The sequence below is a fragment of the Cheilinus undulatus genome, linkage group 16 (genome assembly GCF_018320785.1).
Source record: "Cheilinus undulatus linkage group 16, ASM1832078v1, whole genome shotgun sequence".
NCBI classification, from domain to species: Eukaryota; Metazoa; Chordata; class Actinopteri; order Labriformes; family Labridae; genus Cheilinus; species Cheilinus undulatus.
The window spans coordinates 39,884,190-39,907,949 of NC_054880.1; the positions used below are offsets into that span (position 1 = coordinate 39,884,190).

Consider the following 23,760-nt stretch of genomic DNA (forward strand, 5'->3'; position numbering starts at 1 on the left):
AACGCAAGTGCACGTACACCAGAGTTCACATGAACATCATTAACTCTCCAGTGAGAGTGGGAGGGGAGGCGGTCTCTGTCCTGCGCCGTGAGGTAGTGGATAACGGTGCAGTCAAACTTTCTCTCTCCATTCGGCCACAGCTCTAACAACACTGCTGCTATCAGACATTATTTTTCTCATTACGTCGGAATATATTTATTGGTGAAAACGCGTGGGAGGGGTCACTGTAGGAAGGAATACTTTAGAACGCGTTTGGAGACTTTGACGCAGAACATCAGTGACATTCCAGGAGTGACAACAAGATTTCCATCACGCAAAGACCTGACTCCGTTTTAAGCTACTTTGAGGTAAGCTAAAAACTTTACATGAGGACATTTATGAATGATTCTGAGAAGCATTTAACGGAGAAATGGCTCAGTTGTAATCCTAGTCTACTTGAGAAACTTGTAATGATGTTTCAGTGTGGCTTTCTAGCCAGAAAATGCTGTTTTCTGGTGAGTTTAACTGATTTTTACCTTTATAATCCGAGTCATGCGTTCCCAAGGCTCGAGCACAGCTGAGCTCACCGAGTGTGCGAGCGCGCGCTGCTCAGCCTGGATACATTATCCATGGGATACATTAGGAAAAGTGGACTGCCGGGAAATAGACACGCGCGCTGGCACACGTGCAATTGTGTGTGGCTGTGTTTAACTTGTGCACACGCGACAGGAATGTAGTGGGCGATAACCGAGTGACATTTTCTTAATGAAGTGTTTATACTGGCACATTTTTTCATGGAAATAGGCAGTTCACTGGAGTTTTCTTTGAACTACTGCAGCTGTGGACCACACTCAACATTTACTTACAGTGTCTTACATCAGCTTAAAGGTAGGCTATTTAACTTTATGAGGTACTTTAGTCGTAATCTTTTGGTAGTTAGTTTTAGTCCCATTTTAGTAATTTTAACCAGTTGGGATGTAGTCTAAAGTTAGTTAGGGGTGGAAATTACATCTACTCGAATAACCGTGATTGAGTAGTTTTTTTTTTTTGTTTTTTTTTTTGGTGGGGCTTACTTTTATTTTAAGTGCATTTTGAAATCAGTACTTTTACTTCTACTTAAGTAAGTCTTAACCAGAGTAACTGTACTACTGGAGTCCAGTACTCCTATATTTTTCCACCTCTGTTAACTACACAGCAGCACATAGAGAGAGAATGATGTAATGTCAAATCACAAAACAGCTGTCATACGCAACAGAACACTGGAGTGCTGATATCTCTGGTATTTTGTCAACTAACTGCTTTATCATGGTTTTAGTCAATATTTACAAATCTAATTTTGGCAGCCTCAGAGGAGACAAAGCCTTGCACCCCCCCTAAGATCTTTTGTGCCCCCCTGGGAGGTCCCAGACCCCAGCTTGGGAAACAATGATCTAAACCATGGCTATTCTATTACAGTTTCAACTGGGCCAAATTTTAAAATCAAGAAATGTTGCCAGGCCAGACATGTTTGGCGCCCAGTAAGCAGCTGGTAATGTCAGATTTGGAACCAATACAGATCAGTTTGATGAAAAAAATGTGCTTTTTATTTATTGCCTTCCTTTTAAATTTGGCAACCTGACAAAAGCACATCAAACAGTTCATTAAAACACAATGACAGAGCTGTATTTGAACATAACCTGAGGTAATAAGAATGTTTTTTTCACTTGAATAAAAATAAAATAAAATTCTGTGAATAATAATTTGGTCACATCTTACCCAGGCATATCTTAAAGTGCATAAAACCTAAATTTGCACAGTTGTAGCTACAGTTTAAAAGGACATGTTTTATACGTGGTATTTTGGGGCTACTTTTGTCAGCATGCTAGCCATGCTTGAAAACAACGCAGTGCATTGTAGGTAGACTGTTGTTAGGCTATGGGAAGTGTTGTATTCACGTTCTGAAATACTGTGGGAATTTATGAAAACTTGCGAAATAGGTTACGCTCTGCATCTCTGGCATGACCACAGGTTGGGCCACTTGGGGGTTGGTTCTGGGCCACATGTGGCCCCCCGGGCCGCTAATTGAGTAGGCCTGATCTAAACTGATACAGACAGCGGCATTGGCCTGAGTTAACAGTCAGTGCAACTCTCGTAAATTAAGTTCTATCCTGCTGGCTTCAGCAGAGTTTGGGTGCATTTACCATGAAAGATGGGGAAAGATGACGAAGATGACTGTCCTGCAGCTGCAGCCAATATTATGAGACTAAATTCTAGCAGCATGCAGAGCTGGGTTTTTTTTAAAAAAAAAAAAAACATTTTGGTTTCATTTGATGCCAATTTTACCCCTAGTATACAAAGAAGAGCTACAGATTCAACCTGCCTAACAGCTCGTGCTCTCTCTGCCACACTGCTTCACACAGAAATGCACACGTGCACAAGTGCCTCCTGCTCTCTCACTTCATCACTGCCTGTGGTTTGACACGTCACAGATACAGTGAAGACCTGTTTTAAGCTTGTTATTGTTTTGTCTTTAATATGGAAAAACTTTAGTCATATTTTAATCAATGACACTACATTTAAGGAGCACCTATAATAAGCTATACATTATAGTACAGGGATAACTTAATGCAATCTTAACCAGGCAACTTCAACTACTTACGAATGTACTCTTATTGAAAAAAGGCACCTTATATTACCCTAATAAACTTGCTTACAAATAGCATCTACTATATGAGTCTGGTTCTTGGTAAAAATGAATAAAGGAAACTAAAAATCTAAGAGGCTTTTGTTATGTGGATCGTCAAGTATTGAAAGAAGAAAACATGAAATATTTAGACAGGGTATGTTTCAGCTTTTGGCATTCAGGTTTGGAGTTTAGTGTACAGAAAAGTCCCCAGTGACGTAACCCTAACTCTTCAATAATGCAAACCAAATGACTCAACATGGAAACCATGTCAAGCCAAAGACGGACTGCATTTATGCAAACAAGGTAGCGTTCTTGATTTTATTACGGAAAAACCTTCAGAGATCTCCGCTCTCTCCCGTGTGTTCACCCTAACTGACTTCTTCTTCCCCTGACCTCCTGCCAACGCTCCGACCATTTGTTTGGACGTACCTCAAACAAATATGGGCTCAAACGTTCCTCCATCCTTCCCCTTTCTTTTCCCTCACAGCACAAATCCCCTTTAACGCCTGATTACTTTAAATATTTAAGCTATGAAAGCTGAGCCGGCAGGATTAATGAGCTGAAGTGTGCTGTGTGTATATGCCTGCATATTGTGGTCGCACGATGTCAACCACGTGTAAGGGAACTTCCTTTATGCCCTCTGAGTTACTGTCACTGTCACCCTGAGTAGTGTAAGGTTACATACTACTACAAAAACCCACACACCAGTCTATTAAAGTACACAAACCTGGTGGGGGTAAAGCTAGGGAGACTACTTAGTGTTGAATAGAAATCACCCTTAGTGATGACATAGTTAAAGTTAAAGCACATCAGCGCTCTGGTTTTTTGCTCCCGTTGCATTTAAGAACGTCAGATTAAAGCCTTTAATTTTTCTCTTTTGCAGCTGTCTGCAGTCCGCTTCTGCTAAAGCCATGTTTTCCACAGCCACCGCCAACTTTGTCCGTCAGATTGACCCTGAAGGAAGCCTCATCCATGTGTCCAGAGTGAATGACTCACACAAGCTGGTTCCCATGGCGCTTGTTGTGAAGCGCAACCGCTACTGGTTCTGGCAGAGGCCCAAATACCAACCAACAGACTTCACCCTCAGCGACTTGTTGCAGGGGGACGCGACGCTCATCCCTGGTATGGAGGTGTGCACATTAAAATGTAATCAAACCCAAGAAGGAAGGCACATTTTCTGATAAGATGTCTGTTTACAGAAGTGAAGGAGAAACCTTTCCTGACCTACAGGGGGACGTATGGGGACGAACTCTCCGGGAGGCTGGACACCGAGGCCGCTTCTGTTAGCGTCACACTGGAGGGGCGCGGCTCTTCCCACCTCCAGTCATGTTTTGGCAAGCTAAAGAAAGAGGAACTGGATGTGATTAAGCTGCTAAGAGACTCCAGAAACAGGTACAAAATTATTCCTCTTTAAACTATTGCATAAGGTGACAGGGGGATGACTGCATTAATAAGAGATGAATTCTTTATGAATGTAGTTAGACCAGTTTAACACAGATCGAATCTCAAGATAGTTGTAGTAATAACAAGGGGTGTAATGGTTCAGAGGTGACAGTTAGCTTTACCTTGGTTATGGGTCATGTTTTTGTAAGGGTTCGGTTCATTGATAAAAAAGGAACATAAAGTCCCAGGTTTATAATTCTGGATTTCCCTCAATCATTCCTACTACTGTTGTTTTTTTAACTAACAGTGCAGCTTATACTTTGCTTCATCTCTTATGTAGAATTATCAGTGATAGTGGGTACAGCCTGTGATGTATTAAACATGAGACAAAAAGAGGAAAATAAAAAACATGCAAAATTTAAAAGCCAAACAGAAATAAACAACCTAATATCTCCTGATTTATTTGATTTGATAGAAATCTATCATATTTATGGTTAATGAAGTGTGCTGTAACATAATTGTTTATAAAAGCCAGTGAGGTAATGGTTACTCGTGCAAAATCCTGACTCATGTATCTCAGTCACAGACCACACACTAGCTCATGTAAACATGGGCTTAAATACATGCCTGTATCCACTGTTTTCTACTTCTCCAGGTCTTTGCAAATCCTTTAAGGTGTATCAGCATCAGAGAGGGTCAAATAATAGCTTTTTGCATCCAGAGGCTTTTTGAAAACAGTGCGAAGGTGAGGACAAGGAGAAGGAGCTGGCAGGTCACCATGCCATGCCACTGCCATGGCAAAATACCTGTCACATTTATTTGCTCTTTTTAATGGTTGGGATGTACAAGTCCTGTGACTACATGACCCCCGAACCGTCATGGTAAGGGACAAATACAATGACCGTTTCACCACAAGTAATGACATCTCATACAAACTCCCAAGACACACCTGAACTTGCCTCATGACTTTGCCTTGCCTCACCATTTGAGAACCATAGGTACAGTGGAAGTTTTAGTACAACTAGGGCTGAACAATTTGCAAAAATAATCTAATCACATATTTTTTCTCATATTACAATTTGAATTGCAATTATTATTAGGTTCCTCATCTTGTGTATTTTCGAACAAATTCAAGCAATAAGTCATCCTATATTATGACTTGCATTCAGTCAGGAATACTCTCATCATACATTCAGACATGTTATTACAAAATGGATCCACAGTCTTACTTAGACTCTGCTCAAAAGATGCTCCCTGGGTTAGTCAGGCAGAATGCTTTGACTGTCCAGGGAGTGCATAGCTGTAAAATCCCTATATGGATAGAAACATTTATGACAGAAGATATTAATCCATGAATCTGAATATGAGGATGAAACAAGCTTCAAGCTATAAAGGAGGCAGCTGGGGCGGGGGAGGTGAAGCTTTGCCAGCTGCAGCGGCAGCGTGGTGCATCTGCATTGACGCAAGCAGGGGTTAGGAAGAAGTATGTCATTTAAATGGACAGCTGTGTTGAGAGAAAGATGATGGCTGTGGGAGCTGGGAGGCAATAATTGGTATCAGCTGGCTATCAGCTGCTTGTGGCTGGGGTATGACTTCCATGAACTAATGCTAGACTTTATCAGTATTTGATCGAATGAATAACAGCGGAATGATTAAAAAAATAATCTAATTGCATTTATTTGTGCTCATATTGCAAATTTGTTATTAACTGCTTTATTGAAGAGGCTTAAGAAGAAGAAACATGTCACTTGAATGTTCGCATAATGTGCATAAAATCTCTGCTGCCACAAAAACTTGAGTGCATTAAACTGTGCAAAAACATTCAAGTCTTCTGCCAACCTGCTTTGGCACGGTCCAGCTCGAGTTTACGATAGTTTAAAGCGGAGTGTGTACAATGACTGCTACTGCTGTAGCCATCAGCTCAGATGTACTTGTAGAAAAGCAACAGTTTAATCAGATCTCTATCACATTTCTTTATTATAACAAAAGGAAAGAGCCACACTGAAATCTTCTCTTGGCAGAGGTGTTTTTCATGTCTCCCAATATGTTTTGACATGAATTTTAACCACCGACACCTACAGCTATACAGCTCAGGTTAATACTGGAGCTGCGCATGTGAGACAGGACGTTCGTCCAATCACCTGCTGAGAATTTTTAAAACTGTCCCGCCCTTCCCAAGCACAATTTTTGGGGGGCCTCGCAGGTGAATGTGAAATATATCCATGCAATGGGTTTATAAAAACAGTCTATCTGGTATGCCAGGTTAGTTTTTCTCACTTCCACTCATTTTCTGAATGCACCTAGGAGACGAAAATTAACTCAGAGCACCAAGTAGAGATGAATGAATTTTAATGGAACCCAAAATACAATTACTGGTTTCTGTTACAGCCGAAATGCAGAAGGCTACCTTCAACTGTCTGCTTGAGAACAAAAAAAACTCTGATTGGGGGATTTTTTTGTAGATTTCCACCAAATTTTAACTATCCCACAGTAATACTGCTAACTGTGTTATTTCAGATCATGATAATTGTGATATATAATTTTATATTATAGCTACAAGTATATATAACCTCACAGCTGTGTTTTTCGTTGCATCAGGATGGTGGACATGAATCATGTGCTGGTTCAGCAGATGGAGAAGAGAGCTGAGGTGCTTACAGTCCTGAAGGAGCGGATCTTCACCACTGACTCCTGCTCCGTCACCCAGACCAAAAAGGAGCAGTGCATCTTTCAGGGGCTGCTCGGGCTCATGGGCATGCTGGGAGGCTCTATTAAGGTGGAGGGCTTGATTTGATATAGATATTAGCTTGCTTCGTTATTTGATCTGTTATTAGCCGTGAAGTTACTGGTCAGCTTTAGGGATTTCTGAAAGAATATTCTTAAGATCACTGCAAATATCAGATTGTTGTTAAAGGTATTTCTGCTGACTTTGTTTTAAGATGTTTGTATTTATTTGTCTGTTTAGGCTTGTTTGAAGGAAAGCAGCAAGATTGAAGCAGACAGTGATGTTTCTTTGGAAATTCCCTCTGGTACCGTCGTTGCCTACAGCGTCCTTGAGCTGAAGATAAAGAAAAATGGAGACTATGGTGAGTGCATATTGAGTACAATGAGAAGACTTTAATTAGATTACCTTTTACTTTTACTAGAGTAACTTTAAACACCACTGAGTTTATATTTACATAGGCAAAATTCAACCAAAGCAACTTTTGCTCAACTGTAATATTCTTGTACTCTTGTACCTGTCTGCGTGTTACAGAGTGGAAAACATGGATTTATATGTACAGAAGTATCTAGAGAGGAATTTGTGAATCAAAATGTTACTTCTTCATTTGTGGCTGTTTTCATTGATGTCAGATACTCCATAAAAAAATTCTATGTTGCAGCTTTGCATCTTGAATATTGTGCAACTAAAAAATAACTGAATATCTCAATGATAAACATAGCAGATAACCACTGTAACATAAAAAATGCTCTGAAAAGAGAAGTGGCTCCAATGTTTCTATGGGTGTATTTTCACCTTTTTAACAGTGATTTCCTCCTGTGTGTGTGTGTTGTGTGTATTTTCAGATATTTGTCTACGACCTGGAACAAATGGAGGCATTGAGGCAGATTCCCCTGTTACGCAGCCGTCTCATGATTTCTTGGACACAGTTGATGGAAAGCACAATGGGCAGAAAGCTCCAGAAACAGAACCTTCAAGTGCATCCCAAAATGGTTTGTGTGGCTTCACTCACATGTACAGCACAGGGGTGTCAAACTCAAAGCCTGGAGGCCTAATCCGGCCCGTAGTCCAGTTATACCTGGCCTGCAAGGTTATAACATATTTTTATTATAACTGTAACTTAATTATAACTCTGACATCTGTAAGAGGTCTGAAGATTCCTTCAGTATAAAATGTCAGCTTTACCTTGATAATTTAAAATATTCTTAAGTCATAAAAATTTGAAAAATTAAAGCTTAACATAATTTGATAAAAGTCGGGAATGTTGGAAAAGAATTTGTGTTTTCATGTCATATTTTCAATTTGACAGTTAAAACTTAAACTTATGATTTTAACTTTTCATCTAAAATTTTGCTCTTTAAGGTTCACAGTTTTAATTCAGTCATGTTTTGACCTTTTTAGCAAATTATTTAAAATTTTATTTAATGTTTTTACCTTTTCTACTCCTAACTTTAAATTTTAATCCCATATTTTGAACTTTTAGACTCACAATTTAAAATTTTAACCTTATTTTGACTTTTTTAAATTATGATTACAAATTTTATCTCATATTTTGGCCTTTAAAACAAGATTGTGACTTTCTATTCCATATATGTGCCTTTTAGGAACATTATTTGAACTTTTTTCTCAGATTTTGAGCCTTTAAAACTTATTATTTTGACTTTTTAAAATCTCAGAATCATTCATCATCAGTGCTTTGTTATTTCCCATATTTTATTACTGGTAAAAATAGAGAGTTCATGGTTAAACGTTGGCCCTGTTCAGCTCTCAGGTTAGACCTGATTCAGAATTTGGCCCCTGCTGTGGTTTAGTTTGACAGCCCTGAGTTAGCAGGTTACACATGCAGAAGATGAAATTCAGTTATTCAGCTATTATTAATACCCTGTATTTCTCTTCTGTTTTTTTTAGGAAGTGAAATATGCAAACTTATTCATGGAACTATTATAAGTTCCTGTCATTCATAAAGAAAAACAGCACTATTGATGAACCATTGAGAAGTTCGCCACATACAGTAGTGCTTTTCATTCAAACCTACACACTTACGTTTTTGTAAATATTTACTATTATACAGTTAATAGATAGATACTTTGGTAATCCAGAGGGAAATTCAAGGTAATGAAGTTCTTCTGCCCAAAATCTTGAATCTTTTTTACAACATTAAAGAAAACTCTTGTAAACCTTGAAAAAACCCCACCTTGTGATGCTCTTAGATTTCCAAATGACTTGAAAATGCAAGAACGTCTAACTCACCTTTACATTTAAAGGCTATACTTCAACATTTTGGCAAATTCGCCCATTGCTATAATTCCTATAGTCTTAGTAATAGGTTCGTTTCCTTTAGTTGTCGGTGCAAGCTGTTTCTAGATCTGTGGGGACCGTTAAACCAGCTGCACCAGCTAACGCTATGTTAGCAGATGGAACTTTTGCTTTCCCTCATCAAACTCATCAAATACACAATCCAGAAGAGCCACCAGCTTCATTTAAATCCCCCCTATAGTAATGGTTCTCTGGCTCTGTGAATCATATTAACTTCTTAGAAATCGGCAAAAAAGACGCTCATTTGCACACTTGCCAAGCTAACTTGCGGTTGTGTGATGAGACGTTCAAGTTGGCTGGGAAATTTTTGTGTTTAAAGAATGGGTCTAAATATGTCGATATATCAATGAAAATAACCTAGTTATTCAAAAATGTATTTATTTATTAATATTTTTAATCACTGAAGAACTTTTGAAGGGAAGTTGCAGCATTATTTATAATTTAAATGTAATTTATTTAGCCTATTTATTTAAATACAATTTAATTTAAAAATTAAAATTAAATTTTATTTATCCGCTTCCATCACCGTACCGAAAACGTACCGATTCGTGACTTCAAAACCGAGGTACGTACTGAACCGAAATTTTTCTGTACTGTTACACCCCTAATGGCTGCACATCACCAAGTCCAATGCCAAGCGTCAGCTGGAGTGGTGTAAAGCACACTGACGCTGGACTGTAGTTTGGTGGATGCTGGGAGAACATTACCTGCCTGACTGCACTGTTCCAACTGTGAAGTTTGGTGGAGAAGGGATGATGGTATAATGGGGCTGTTTTTCATGGTTTGGACTAGGCCCCTTATCTCAAGTGAAGGCCAGTTTTAATGCCTCAGCATACCAAGACATTTTGGATGATGCTGTGCTTCCAGCTTTGTGGCAACAGTTTGGGGAAGGCCCCAACATGATTGTGTCCCTGTGCACAAATCAAGGACTATAAAGACGTGGTTTGATGGGTTGTTGTGCCAACACAGTGCCCTGACCTCAACCCCATTGAGCACCTCTGGGATGAACTGGAATGGAGACTGCAAGCCAGGCCTTCTTGTCCAACATCAATGCCTGATCTTATGAAAACTGTACAGAATGAAAGAGTACAAATTTCATTACAGTCCCTGTCAGTGTAGTGGTCAAGTGGCCAAATGCCTTTGTGTATATTGTATCTTTGCCAGCTAGAAAAGTGGCCATTGATAATAACACATTGAGTCGACTGTGGCTCACTGGGAAGAGTCGGATGTCTCACAACTGGAAGGCTTTGGGTTCAATCCCTGGCTTCTACATGCGTATGCGTGCATTTGAATTGGATGGACCTGACATCCACTCAGCATAGCAGCCTTTTTGCCATTGTTATGGATGTAGAATGGGTTAGTGTGACCAATGGTGTAAAGGTGCTTTGAGTTGTCAGACGACTAGATAAGTCATCCATTTACCATAAAGGTGTGGAGAATCGTGGACTTGGTTAGTTTGTCTCTAAAATTTTCAGTCATTGTTTTCTTTGCTTTTTGACTGTCACACCTCCTTCTCTACATTACCTCAACCAGTCATGTGTACACAGCATCTTGCGTCTGTGTCACATTAATTTTTGAGGATGTACGTCAAACAGATGCTCGGGATGCATGACATCTGTTTCTACTTCTACATTTAAAAAAAACCCTAGAAATCAAAAGAACCCCCCCGCCCCCCAGATAGTGCACAATCATCTCTAACTGTGCACTTTTCAAATGTTTTTGAGTCACGTCATCGGCATCTGATAGTGGAACTGATCCCAACTCACCATGATACTGATTATTTTATCCTTACTCAATCTTGGGAGAAGTAAGACTGTATGAAAGTAAAACTGTGCAACACTCATGACCAACAGCTAATTTTTATCTGAACACTTACGTCACCTAACTATTTGATAACAAGCAACACCAAAACACTGTGAGTTGCACAATGAACTCGTGATTTTTTTAAGTAATAAGACAACAGAAAACTGTTTATAGGAAATGATAAGCTCAAACAAATTGTGCAGATATTTTATGGGCTGATTTCAACAGATATGCGTACAAATATTGCATTTGTTTATTTTAGGGTAATGATTATCATGGGTAACTACAAATAATTATCAGTGAGGTTCTCTTCTTGGTCTCATCAGTCTTAATAAAGGTGGGTGAGTGAAGGAAATACAAGCTATATTTTGTTGGTGTGGCTTCTTTTTCCGACAGAGTATTCCTTTTTCTTACAGGTTCACATGAGATGGATTTTTCCCTTCTAGCAGAGCTTCCCCAGTCTGTTCGATCTGCCTTCTTCAAGAGACTTCAGGAGACTCTGAGGGACCGAGGGGCTCTGTCATACCTGCAGCGTGTGGTGAGTGAAACAGTGACATCAGTACACCCTGGGTTTGTGTTGGCCACTAAATAAAGATGATTGTGTAACAAGCAGCTTACGCAAAACAGACACAGTATCCTGGAGCGGCAGTTTATTAAATCCAAAAACTCAACAAAGGCCCTATTCTCTCTATTCTTCTCTGTCTTTTAGCTGGAGAACCTGTGTTTTGGTGAAACACTCATTACAGCCAAAGATGAAGATCTGCCGGACAGTCAGAGAAAAACTTTGTCCGCCATATTGGATGGTTACTCTGAGGACAGCCAGGCAGGTATCCCTGCTCACCTGAATTCAGTTCACCTGCTGGTCAGTGCCATGGAAGGTGAGGATTTAAACTCCAGACTAAAGACTCCACAGGCCTGAAGGGAAATAAATTTAGCACATGAGAAATGGCTTAACAGCAGAGTAATCTTTGTGTTCTGTCTTTTTAGAGTTGCCTGATGAGACCCTGAACCTCCTCAGTGAAAGCAGTCCAGATTTTCTGGAGGCCTTCAAAACCCTGGTCAGTCCATTTACTAATCAAGAAATTCAAGACTTAAGTCTTTGAATCTGTTTGTGCTAAAACTGTTAGCTGTTTAAGAAAATTATGTTCTTATATGTATTCAAAAGACAGCAAAACTATCATACTTTTATGCCTCTGATTGAAATACAGGACATTAGATGGAATAGGAAATAAGAAGGAGAGTTAGGTAATCTAACTGCTTGGCCATCGGTGCTGCAGGCTGTAGCTACATATCGAATGCACAGGTGTGAAAGAAGTGTTAAAATCTCATTTCCATCTTTAAGAATTGATAATCATTGTTCAAAATGTCCAACTCATGTTTAAGAAAGGTATAATCAACTCCTCTAATCAATGACTTTCCAATAGAGCCACCTTTTTATTGATCCATCTCTCTTTTTATCTCCCCAGGTGACCAGGTTGAAGGAGAGTCATGAGCCTCTCTCCATCCAGTGCCTGCCAGTCCTGCTGCAGGACAACCAGGCCTTCCAGCAGGCCGACCAGCTGCTCCGCTCCATCAAAGTGACCTTGAAGAGAGACGCAAACACGCTGTGGACAGAGACGGGAAACAAAGCAGGAGTTCTCCCAGTGGTCCTCTGTCTCAGCATACAGGGGCTGGCTTCGCTGTGTAAGGGGTTAGAGATGTAGAGGCGTGCATGTGTGAAGACATATTCTCTATGAAAACATTGTATTTTGTTCTTTTTCTTTCTTTGTTTAATATTTGTAAGGACTAAGTTTATTATAGCCTCTTAAATAACATTTTATAATCATTTTATTGTTGTTAGTTTTATATCATACAGATATGATCTAAATGTGCCTTCCTTATATATGTTTTTATTACTTAGCAAAGACTACATATTTTTGTAAAAAGAAAGAAATATATATACATATACTTTATCTGATTGTTTCTTGTGAATTGGTGTAGCTCTGACGTAAAGCCATAAAGAAGTTAGGTAATTTATAGTGCACCAGCCTTACAGTGTTCTGTATAAATCCACTTTTATCATCTTTTTATTCATTTTAATGAAAAAATTCCATGATTGCATCAACTGAAAGCACACTGTGATTGAGCTGAAATAGGCCTTATTTCCTAGCTGAAGAAATATTCTTGGTAGTGGAATCATGGTTTAAAAATAATAATGTTTTGTCATAATGCCAATGAAAACACAACTATGATAATGTTGTTAAAAATTGTATGCTATTATTGTTTATGTACCCAACTTTTAACATATTGAATCAAGATTTTGTGCTGCTATCACTCTTAAATGAAACCTTTAGGCATCTTTTTCTAGATTTATTTATGAAGAAACTGTACGTTAGGCATTGCCTGAATAATGGGATGCTATACAATAAAAGCTTAATGTTACAATTTATGTTTTAGTGTTTAAAGCATGTTTACAAGAGCTATAAAGTTTTATAAAGCTACCTTTGTATACCACTTTCAGTAAACTCTTTGTTAACTTTATATTTATTGTTGTCTGGAAACATTTTTTCTTTATTTAATTCATATACTCTGAAAAACAATTCCTTATATGTCTGTCATTGTTTCATGTAAGTCTAAGTGTCTTATGGAAATGACAGCTAAAGCTTTTCTTTACTGCATGTTGGTACGTCTTAGTGGTCATTCTTCATGTTTGATTTACTGGTCAAATTTTACTTAAAGTTCATATTAAAGTAAACACATGTACTCTTTTTGGAAAAGTCAATCATGACATAAACTTTCATTGTATTTTTTATTGAAACTGTGGGCTCAGTGTCAGAGTTTTTATGTGTGAGTTCTCAGCCTTAGTATGATGTATTCTCATATTCATTATCATGTGCATGCAGTCAGAAAATCATGTTTATTTTCATATAATTTACCAAATCAAACATTCTCAACTTTGATCAAGGGCGTGTGTGGATGTTTCTCTCATGACCAAAGAAGACCTTTCCTGCAAACAGGCCATGACAGTTCAATTTGCAGCACTTTCAGCTTGTTAGGCATGCAGAGTTGATTTACAATCTGGCACATTTAATGTCTGTGATCATGGATGTGCACTGCCTCTATAATAAATAAATAAATAAATAAAATGGGACACGTGTATTTTCATTAGAAATATATTTTCATTCATAAAATTAAAAGAGTTGTCAAGTGAAAATCAATCGCCACGCGAGGTCGCTCTTGTGCTGCTAGGTTGTGAGCGGCCGATGACGTATATCTCCTGCGACGCCGGCTCGCGCGCCTTCGTCTGTCGCATAGAAACAGGCGGTGGTGTTGTTGGCGTTTCACACAAACAACGTCGCGTGGAAATGCCAGTTTGCAACTTCTTCCTCCAGGGACGGTGTCGTTACGGCGAAAAATGCTGGAATGAGCATCCGAGGGGAGGAAACCGAGGAGGAGGAGGAGGAGGAGGAGGTGGTGGTGGATACAACAGCAGTAACTACAACCGCTCCTCAGGCCAACAGCAGCCCCGAGGAGGAGGTGGAGGTAACAAGGAATAAACATTTGTACATAAATTTGATAATTCGTTGCTCTCATCTGCAAGGAGTTGTTCCATTTTTTTAACCTCAGTAACACGAGTTACAGTTGAGGACGAAATTGCCTTTGAAAATTTTAGTTTCCCGAAGTGTTGTTAAACAGAAACAAACTTATTTAACAAAACCTACCAGGATCTAATAGCCCCGCGATTCTAATAGTCAGTTGTGTCTCCTTTTTGCTGGATAACAGCCTGCAGTTGTTTGTAGTTCTCAGCAGGTCTGCTGAGGAATCTCAGCCCATTCTTCTATGGCCAATCTCTTAAACGCCTCCAGATTTGATGGTCTTCTGGCACGGACCTTGGTTTTCAGTCCCCTCCACCGATTTCCAGTGGAATTTCAGTCATGTCTCTGTGACGGCCAGTCAGTAACATTCCCTTTGGTCTTCTGGAGGTAGTTCTTCACCAGGAGCCATGTATGTTTTGGGACATCGTCATGTTGGAAGACAAAGTGAAGACTCAGATCCAGTTTTGCTGCTGAATGCTTCTTTCAAAATCTTGACATGGCCTCCTTTCTTCCTCCACAGCATGATGTTTCCACAGCTGTGGTCCACTGTGGGGATGGAGATCTTTGGGTTATAGGCTTCTCCCTACTTTTTCCAAACATAAGCAACATCTCAATTGCCAAAGCTGCTCATGTTTGGTCTCATGTTACCAGAGGATATGCTTCCTGTATGCAGAATCTTCCTCCAGGTTGTCCTTAGCAGACTTCAGTCTGGCTTGAAGGTGTCTATTTTGCAGGAGTACAGTTTTTCTTTGGTCCATTTCTGTGCAAGGCTCTAGTTATCGTTTGTTTTTGGACTTCATTCCCTGACTTGGCTAAGTCATTCACTAGTGTCTTGGCCATTGTTCTTGGGTCTTTAGACACATCTCTCACTAATTTTCTTTCAGAGTCTTTTAAGTCTTTCTCTTCCTACCTCTGCCAGGCTTGTTCTGGACTGTGTGGCTCTCTTTGAATTTCTTGATACTTCTTACTCCAGTTCTTAACATTTGGAAATGCTTTGATAACTTTGTAAATCCTTTTCCTGTTCTGTGAGCATCGACAATTCTTTTTCTGAGGTCTAAACTGATTTCAAAACCTTACTCAAGTTTTTATTCTGTGTAAAATTAAAGGTATGCTTCAAACATTACGAAGTTAAATCACGTCATTGAATAACAGTGGTTTGTGCCATGGCTCAACAAAAAGTTCAAAAGGGAACTAAAAATTTAGAACCTTTTTTTGTGTGTGTGGAATAATTTCTCTTCTTTGTGCACAGTAAAATAATGTAAACATCCCATATAGAAACAGAGTTTTTGAGAAAGCTGTGTTAAAAATTTCCTGACTCTGTTTGACAGCACTTGGGAAATACTTGGGAAAAATTGAAATTTTCATGGGGGCTAATAATTTTGTCCTCATCTGTACATAAAATGAGAGAGGAAATTTATCTGACAGAAGAGAAAACATTGTTTGTTGTTATTCTGCAGAAGACTGTTATTTCTAGAACTTTAACATGGTGTGACCTCATTAAGCCATAATCAACTTTTTAAGCCTGAATCACAAAAATTATTTTGATCTTAGCAGCTCTTTTTAAACACTGACTTGTGTTGGTTTGAATTTTGGTTTCAGGGTTTGGAAACAGAGTTTGGGTGAATCCTTCCCAGCAAAAAGGAGGCTACATCCAGGCTTCATCATTCTCCTCTCAAGGAAGCAATGACTGGGGGGGCGGAGGAGGAGGAGGAGGAGGGAGAAGGGACAACGTAAATGCGTCCGAATTCAGCTTCTCCTCTCAAAACAGATTTTCATCTCTTGGTACACCGAGCTCCTTTGACAGAGGTGGAAGAGGAGGGGGTGGTCAGCAGCTGGTGCCTGGGGATGAAGATGATGACAAAAAACTGTAAGTATTCTATTTCCTCATAGTAACAGCTGTGGTGTAAAGGGTCTGGTTGATGTGATGTCTGTGTCACCATCCCTCAGGGAGCTCATTCAGATGGACATGGATATTTGGGAGAGTTCAGGACAGTGGGGCTTCTCATGTTACTCGAGCACCAAGGCATCTATATCTGGTTTGTATGATAAGAACATTTTATTACATGAATTCTGCTCTTGTTTGGAGTCAAAACACTGGTTTTAATTGATGTATGTATTAGACAAATAACCAAGACACTACTAGTGAACAATGTTTGATTTTTTTCATTCACAGGTTTCACTGATCTCTCTCCTGAAGAGCTCAGGCTGGAGTTTTACTCAACGAGAGCTTCAGGAGATCTGCAGAGCTATGTAAGTGTCATCACTGGGAGTAAGGATGGTTGTTTTTTGGCTAGTAAGGTATTGAAATGGATGTCCTCTTTTTCTCTCCATGTGAATGAATTTTACCTTTAATTTCAGTAAAAACTAGAACTTAAAGTTTGATCAAGTTGGGGGTCAAAGAAGAGGACAGAAATTTTGAGGTGTATTACAGTCTCACAAACTCTTGTTTCATTTGTTCAGATAAATGGTGTCAACCAGTTACTCAACCAGTGGAGAAGCCGACTCCAGGAGCTGAAAGCTATGAGTCCAGCCACACGCACGGCCTTGGTGAGACACAAACACACAGCAGCCTTAGAGTTATCCTATTGACAGTTAATTTTTAGAAGTACCTCTATGAAACAGCACATCTGTGATTATATTTTCTGTGTTTACTTCTTTGCAGCTTGCAGAGTTAAACAACCCGACACCTCAGGCATCTTCAGGGGGCTTTGGTTCGGCGACTGGATTTGGATCCTCTTCATCAGGCTTTGGAGGAAAAGGTAAGATTTAACTCAGCTTCTTTGTGAAAGTGGAAGAGCCCCCCACCCATTGACCATCTTGTCTCTGTATTAAACAGGGCCAGTGCTAGGTATTTTAGTGTCCTATGTGAGATTAGACTTGGGTGCCCGCCAGTCCAAGCCCTTTGTCATCATCTAAGAGAAACGTAATAAAGTTTACCCACTAATAATAGCACATTAGTTTTTTTTTCCTTTAAGTAGATTTAGTAATTCAGTAGAAACCTTATATTATGATTTAAGATGAATACAATGAACAAATATGAGGACATCATTGGGTCTGTTAAGGCACAGCCCAGACCTCAGCAAGGGGTCTGGGGGTTTCTCCACCAAGGTTTGTTAATGATAAACTCTATTTTGATGGTATTTAATGCACTCTGGGCACTTTATTTACCATCCAATGTTCCTTGTTTAAAGACACTGACAATACTTATTTTAAGTCAAAAGTTATGTAGTGTTATGCTTTACTGTTAATTACCATGGTCTGCCTTTCTTTTTTTTGCTCCATATCACCCCCCCATCTCTCTCTGTTATGTTTTGTGCTAAATCTCCAGTTTAATTGCAAGTCATGTTAATTAAAAAATCCCACATTTTTATGTGACATTCTCTAACCTGACACACCAGAAGGGCTGTTTCTGTTTGATATATTCATTACATGGATATACACTATATTGCCAGAAGTATTCACTCACCCTTACAAATAAATTAAATCAGGTGTTCCAATCACTTCCATGGCCACAGGTGTATAAAATCAAGCAGACTGTTTTTACAAACACTTGTGAAAGAATGGGTCGCTCTCAGGAGCTCAGTGAATTCCAGCGTGGTACTGTGATAGGATGCCTTCTGTGCAACAAGTCCAGTCGTAAAATTTCCAGTTGTGAAGTGGAGATGCGTTTTCTGGAGTGACGAATCACGCTTCTCCATCTGGCAATCTGATGGACGAGTCTGGGTTTGGCGGATGCCAGGAGAACGGTACTTGTCTGACTGCATTGTGCCAAGTGTAAAGTTTGGTGGAGGGGGGGATTATGGTGTGGGGTTGTTTTTCAGGAGCTGGGCTTGGCCCCTTAGTTCCAGTGAAAGGAACTCTGAATGCTTCAGCATACCAAGAGATTTTGGACAGTTCCATGCTCCCAACTTTGTGGGAAGAGTTTGGGGATGGCCCCTTCCTGTTCCAACATGACTGTGCACCAGTGCACAAAGCAAGGTCCATAAAGACATGGATGAGAGAGTTTGGTGTGAATGAACTTGACTGGCCTGCACAGAGTCCTCACCTCAACCTGATAGAACACCTTAAATTCATATGCGAGTTAAGGCAGGTGTGCAAATACTTCTAGCAATATAGTGTATTTCACTTTCATCTGAGAAAACCTCTCATCAGCTTTAATCAGGATGGACTGACAAGTATGTGCTTATTATGCAGCATATTTCATTATTTTTTGCTGACAGGTAGATTTCAATAAAATGGATCAAATGTTGATCAAATGATCAAATCTTAATTGTTTTTCGGGTTGTTTTTATAGCTGTAGGGAAATGATAAAGAAAAAAGGTCCCCTGAATACTACAACAAATTTATTCCTCTGTACATTTTTTACTTTATTCTTTGGGGGCCAGATGGGAAGCTGTGGGGGGCCTGATGTGGCCCCCAGGCCGCCTTCCATGTTCACTGCCCTTTCCAATCAATCAGTTTTCACACTTGTGTGAGAGATTTAAAAAGGCCCAGTGTTTCCAGTCCTGGGGTTTTCCTCACATCACTTTACATTTAGCTGACAGATGTGAGACTGGGTCATCACTCAGTAACATATTTTTTTTAAGTATCCCTAATCTCTACTAAAAATAACATTGGAGCACACATTTTACTACATGCAGGATATTCATACAGGGTCTAGTGTAGTGTCTGACTGCACTGAGGTCAAAAATCTGAAGGTACCTGAATTTGTGTTGGTAGATTTATGGAAAATAAAGTATTTTTCATCCTGTCTGAATGAGCTGATCAGATAATATGTGTGCTGTTTACTGCTCCTGTAATACATCTTATCTCCCTTATCATGCAGGTTTTGGTGCTGATACTTCAGCCCAGGCCAGCACTTTCAGCTTCGCTGCTCCCAGTGGTGGATTTGGTTCTTCTGCAGCGCCATCGTTTGACAGTGCCTTAGCCGCTCCCACACAGCCTCCTACTGGGTTTGGTTCCTCCTCTTCCACAGCCTCCTCTGCTGTCTCAGCTTCTTCTTTCTCCTTCGCTGCAACAACTACAAGCACGCCAGCAGCCCCATCCGGATTTGGCTCCGCCTCTGGGTTCAGTTTCTCCTCCACAGCCACCACAGGAGGAGGATTCGGGAGCAGTTTTGGAGCTCAAGTACCTTCAGCAGCAGAAAGCAGTAGTGGGTTCGGTCAGACTGCTCCACCTGCAGCAGGAGGCGGGTCGGCTGGTGGAGCGATGGACAGTCTGTTTTCAGTGGAGAGCGAACTGACTGCAGAAGAACTGAACCAATTTAAGGCCAAGAAGTTCACGCTAGGCCAGATCCCTTTAAAGCCTCCTCCAGCAAACCTGTTAGTTGTATGAGTGATTCGGGGAAAAAAAAAAAACAGTTTTTGAAATAAAAAGTTTATTTATACAACGTAAATATTTGTTCATAGTATCGAGCAATGCCCTGTTGTTTCCTCAAGATCACATCTAAATTCAAGGCATTCTCTTCTGGAAAACTCTGTTTTATCAGAAGATAATGAGGTAAATAAGTGGAGATATTAAGAAAACCACCCAAATTTACAGTGCCACCTTTAAAACCAAAGTCATAGTACTTTATAAAAATATGACTAATGTAAAGGGAAACATCTTTTTGCTATGTGTAAGGGGTTTTTGCATGTGCAGAGAATTTTTTATGTACAGCTGCTCATCTACAGAGCATTTTTTACATTTAAGATTGCAGCTTGTCTGATGCATATCTTTTAGACCAGATTGTTTCGAATCATTTAGCCAATTTAACATATTAATTTGATGACATGCTGAATGTAAATGAGCTGTTATGGAGCTTCATTTCTGACTATTATGAAATAATGAGATCAGATATATGGCTAATTTTGTTCTGTATTACAACATAACAATAAAATTTAAAAACTACGATCTTACTACTGTGTATGCAGCGGTGGAGTGGTTTTTCCTCTACCAGAGTGTCTGTGACTGCTGAAGAAATCACTCTGCCACTGCACCGAGGTAATCTGTTCCATGGCTCATTATTTTTTAGTTTTATACCTGCCACCAAACATCTTTTCTAACTTTACAGTTAATGAACACATACGGTGCATGCCAGTTATTTGCAATAATAAAACACAACACACCTTGAAATTGTTTGGAAACTTTTATCTGCCTCGTAATCCTGCATGAACCCTTATCAGGTCAAAATGACTCAAGGTTGTTTTCTTGTGATATCTTTATCATTTTAAGGTGCAATCATTAATGTTCCAGGCATTCCTCATAAACAAGTTTCTGATCCCTACATTTTTTAAATGATCTTCTATAAAAGTTAAAGAATTGTAGATTCTGTATTGCTACTCCAAGCTTACAAAGGGTGGGTCAGAAATGACCTGCATGCATTTGCTTTGGAATATTGTGGAAACATTTTATTATCAACAACTGTGGCCATCAAGTACACATTTATCAAATACAGAAAAGTCACCTTTTCTGCAATGTCCGATTTAGAAATTATTTGATGTAATAAAATTGATATAGTTTAACATTACAGCGCTCAGCTTTATGTGAATATCAACATTAGTCATGTAGACTACACACATTCTCTCCAGTGTTGCATTCTTCTATCAGTTTTTCTCTTTTGTCCACGTCCAGGGAGATTAGCCACAGATCCATGGGTTATAAACTTCTTGATTATACTACGCACAGTGGACAAAGGAATTTCAAGATCTCTGGAGATGGTCTTGAAACCTTGAGATTGTTCATATTTTTCCACATTTTTGCTTTGTAAGAGTCCTCAGACAGTTCTGGGCTCTTCTTTCTCTTCTCCATGCTTGGTGTGACACACACAGGCACACAACACAAAGGTTGAGTCAACTTTTATACATTCTAACTGGCTTCAGGTGTGATTTCTAGATGTTCAGCACCTGTTACTGCCACAGGTGAGTTTAAATGAGCATCACATGCTGGAAATAAAATGATTTACCCACAGTTTTAAAAGGGTGCCAATAATTTAGTCCAGCCCATTTTTGAGTTGTGTGTAAAATTATGTCAATTTTGTCTTTTTTCTTTGGATTTTTTTGTGTTGTTCCAATGCAAATAAAGGGAATAAACATGTGTATGCCAAAAACATTTGTAATTGCAACAATTTCTGGGAGAAATGGTGTATTTTCTCTGGAAAAATTCCAGGGGTGCCAGTACTTTCGTCCATGACTGTATGATCAAGGTTAGCTTTGGCATAGTAAATTATACTTGAACTAGATCTACAAACATTTGAAATGTAAATGAAAACTATATTGTACTTTCAACTGTAAAGTATTTTTTCTTATCAGCCTTTTAGAAAAAAACAAATAGACTTACTAGATCACCTTCACATGTGTCTGACATGGTTGGTAACCACTCAGGTAGTTCCATGCACCAGCTGTTTTTATAGTCATGTCTAGACTGCACTTTTATTTAATTGATTAAATGAATGTGATGATGCCTGAACAAGAGGTAAGTTACCAATTTATGACCGCATTAACAACAGTACAATGCAAATTTCATCTCCATTTTTAACAGTATTACAATTTAAATACTTTGTTGTACTCTGATGTTTTTTAAAGTTAGGTGTTGATGTTTGTACAGGACACAGGTAAGGCTAAGATTACTAAACTTGTTCAAGATTTGACTTCAAATGTAACTATCTTAAATAATTTTTGATTATAAATGATGTAAAAATAATTGAAATGCCCATTTAATCATGCCAAATATCTTGCTTTGCTGTGTTTTGCTTATTGTAAGGGTATAGATGTCTGTAACTGCTGTTACCAAGAGAGGGTTTGGATTAAAAGAACTTGATTGTTCTTCATTTTGATGTAGTAATTCAGTTGTTGTTTTATCCTACTGAGTTTGTTATGTCATTTGTTTTTTTTTTTTATGTTGACATGGTGAGAAAGGCTCGACATGAGAAGAAGTGCCCACTCCAGACCAGATGAGAATGATGGACGACCGCAGGACCAGCTGGAGAGGGTGGTCGCCTTTTTTCCTCCAACACCAAAGTAAGTAATCCCTTCATTCAGACTTCAGTGCTAGCATAAGTAATGATAATCAATGCTTGCTCTTAAATGTGTGGATTATGTTTATCTTATAATTCTTTGAAGGCAGATTTGACATCATGTACTTCAGAGATGTGAAGGTGTAAAAACTTTATTGACTGTCCCTCCACCTCCACCCTCAGCACCACCCTCTTCAGCCAGAAGCAGGAGGAGTGCTCCGGGCCGACCAGTACAGAGGAGGGTCACACATAACGGGGATTTGACACAAATCTTTCACAGAAGAGACGGATAGCTCTGAAACAATAAATTCCAAACAGATACAAGTTTATTAATTGTTTCTATTTCTGTAGTTTATTGGTAGAGATAATATACAAATATGTTAAATGTTTATCAACACAATTCAGTGTAAAAAAAAAACTTATGTGTTAAAAAATGAGCTTCTGCCTCTCCTGCCCCATCGCAACCCATTTTAGTATGACATTTTTCACAATGGTAGTTTATTTTTAAGACATCCTGAAGACAGAATTTAGGTGTCTGAATTACTTTTTTATCTCTGCTTGCTCCAGTTTTTAAGGATTTCTACTTCCCTAGTGGTTTATTAGATGAGCACTTACATAGATATACAGTTTATATACACATTTATTTTTGAATAGTTGAACTAGTTTGTCATCCACAAACAACACTGAGAGCACAGTGAAATTCTCATGTTAAGTGACTGAAGCACATCATAAAAGGAGTATTGTGTCTGACCAGTAGGTGGCACTGTAACTGCATTTCTGGCATGAACAAACCAGGAACTCTAACCAGACAAGCAGAGTCTTAGGACGTTTTGTTTTTTTATCCTTTATGTTTAAGCCAGAAAGAATAATTTTGAAGTTGAAGTTGGTCTCAAGCTATTATTGAATTCTTGATGTTCAAATCATAATCTTTTTAAAAAAAATATTATTATTTATCCCCTTTCAACCCCCTTTCATTATTGTTTTCACCCATTTTCATCTGTCTCCAAATTAAATCCAGTTTATCACTAAGCCCATTTTTTACTACTTTTAACCCCTTCACTACTTTCAGGATGCATTTTTGCCAGTTTTTATCACTTTTAATCGATTCTGCCGTCCTTTAAACCTCTATTCATGTTTTTTACTGCCCATTTTCCCTACTTTTAAATACTTTTAACCCAATTTTGCCATGGTCAACACATTTTTGCCACTTCATAACCTTTTTTTTTGTTTATTATTTTTACCATTTTTATTGTCCAATTTTTTTCTTTTCTCAACACATATTTGCTGCTTTATCAAAAAATGCTGTTAGTCTTTTTTTTAACCT

The 23,760-nt window shown here is 38.9% G+C and overlaps 2 protein-coding genes across 2 annotated transcripts; both read left to right on the forward strand.

The window, feature by feature from the left end:
* The first annotated feature begins 96 nt into the window (after positions 1 to 96).
* On the forward strand, positions 97 to 13,388 carry LOC121523170 (gasdermin-E-like). Its single transcript, XM_041807941.1, has 10 exons — positions 97 to 347; positions 3,528 to 3,766; positions 3,844 to 4,036; positions 6,626 to 6,803; positions 6,993 to 7,113; positions 7,595 to 7,741; positions 11,285 to 11,406; positions 11,578 to 11,746; positions 11,856 to 11,926; positions 12,335 to 13,388. Exons 2-10 carry the CDS (start codon positions 3,556 to 3,558, stop codon positions 12,569 to 12,571), a joined length of 1,449 nt encoding a protein of 482 aa, XP_041663875.1. The 5' UTR covers positions 97 to 347; positions 3,528 to 3,555; the 3' UTR covers positions 12,572 to 13,388.
* Positions 13,389 to 14,159: 771 nt separating this feature from the next.
* nup42 (nucleoporin 42) lies at positions 14,160 to 20,332 on the forward strand. The gene is made up of 7 exons (XM_041808075.1): positions 14,160 to 14,390; positions 16,043 to 16,310; positions 16,391 to 16,479; positions 16,617 to 16,693; positions 16,904 to 16,990; positions 17,106 to 17,202; positions 19,269 to 20,332. Exons 1-7 carry the CDS (start codon positions 14,213 to 14,215, stop codon positions 19,775 to 19,777), a joined length of 1,305 nt encoding a protein of 434 aa, XP_041664009.1. The 5' UTR covers positions 14,160 to 14,212; the 3' UTR covers positions 19,778 to 20,332.
* The last annotated feature ends 3,428 nt before the right edge of the window (positions 20,333 to 23,760 follow it).

Bases quoted from the DNA above. Each gene is read 5' to 3' on its own strand.
- LOC121523170 (XM_041807941.1), top strand. From the start codon at position 3,556: ATGTTTTCCACAGCCACCGCCAACTTTGTCCGTCAGATTGACCCTGAA. The intron at 4,037-6,625 runs GTACAAAATTAT...TCGTTGCATCAG, and splicing joins CTAAGAGACTCCAGAAACAG to GATGGTGGACATGAATCATG. The intron at 11,407-11,577 runs GTGAGTGAAACA...TCTGTCTTTTAG, and splicing joins TGTCATACCTGCAGCGTGTG to CTGGAGAACCTGTGTTTTGG.
- nup42 (XM_041808075.1), top strand. From the start codon at position 14,213: ATGCCAGTTTGCAACTTCTTCCTCCAGGGACGGTGTCGTTACGGCGAA. The intron at 14,391-16,042 runs GTAACAAGGAAT...TTTTGGTTTCAG, and splicing joins GCCCCGAGGAGGAGGTGGAG to GGTTTGGAAACAGAGTTTGG. The intron at 17,203-19,268 runs GTAAGATTTAAC...CTTATCATGCAG, and splicing joins ATCAGGCTTTGGAGGAAAAG to GTTTTGGTGCTGATACTTCA.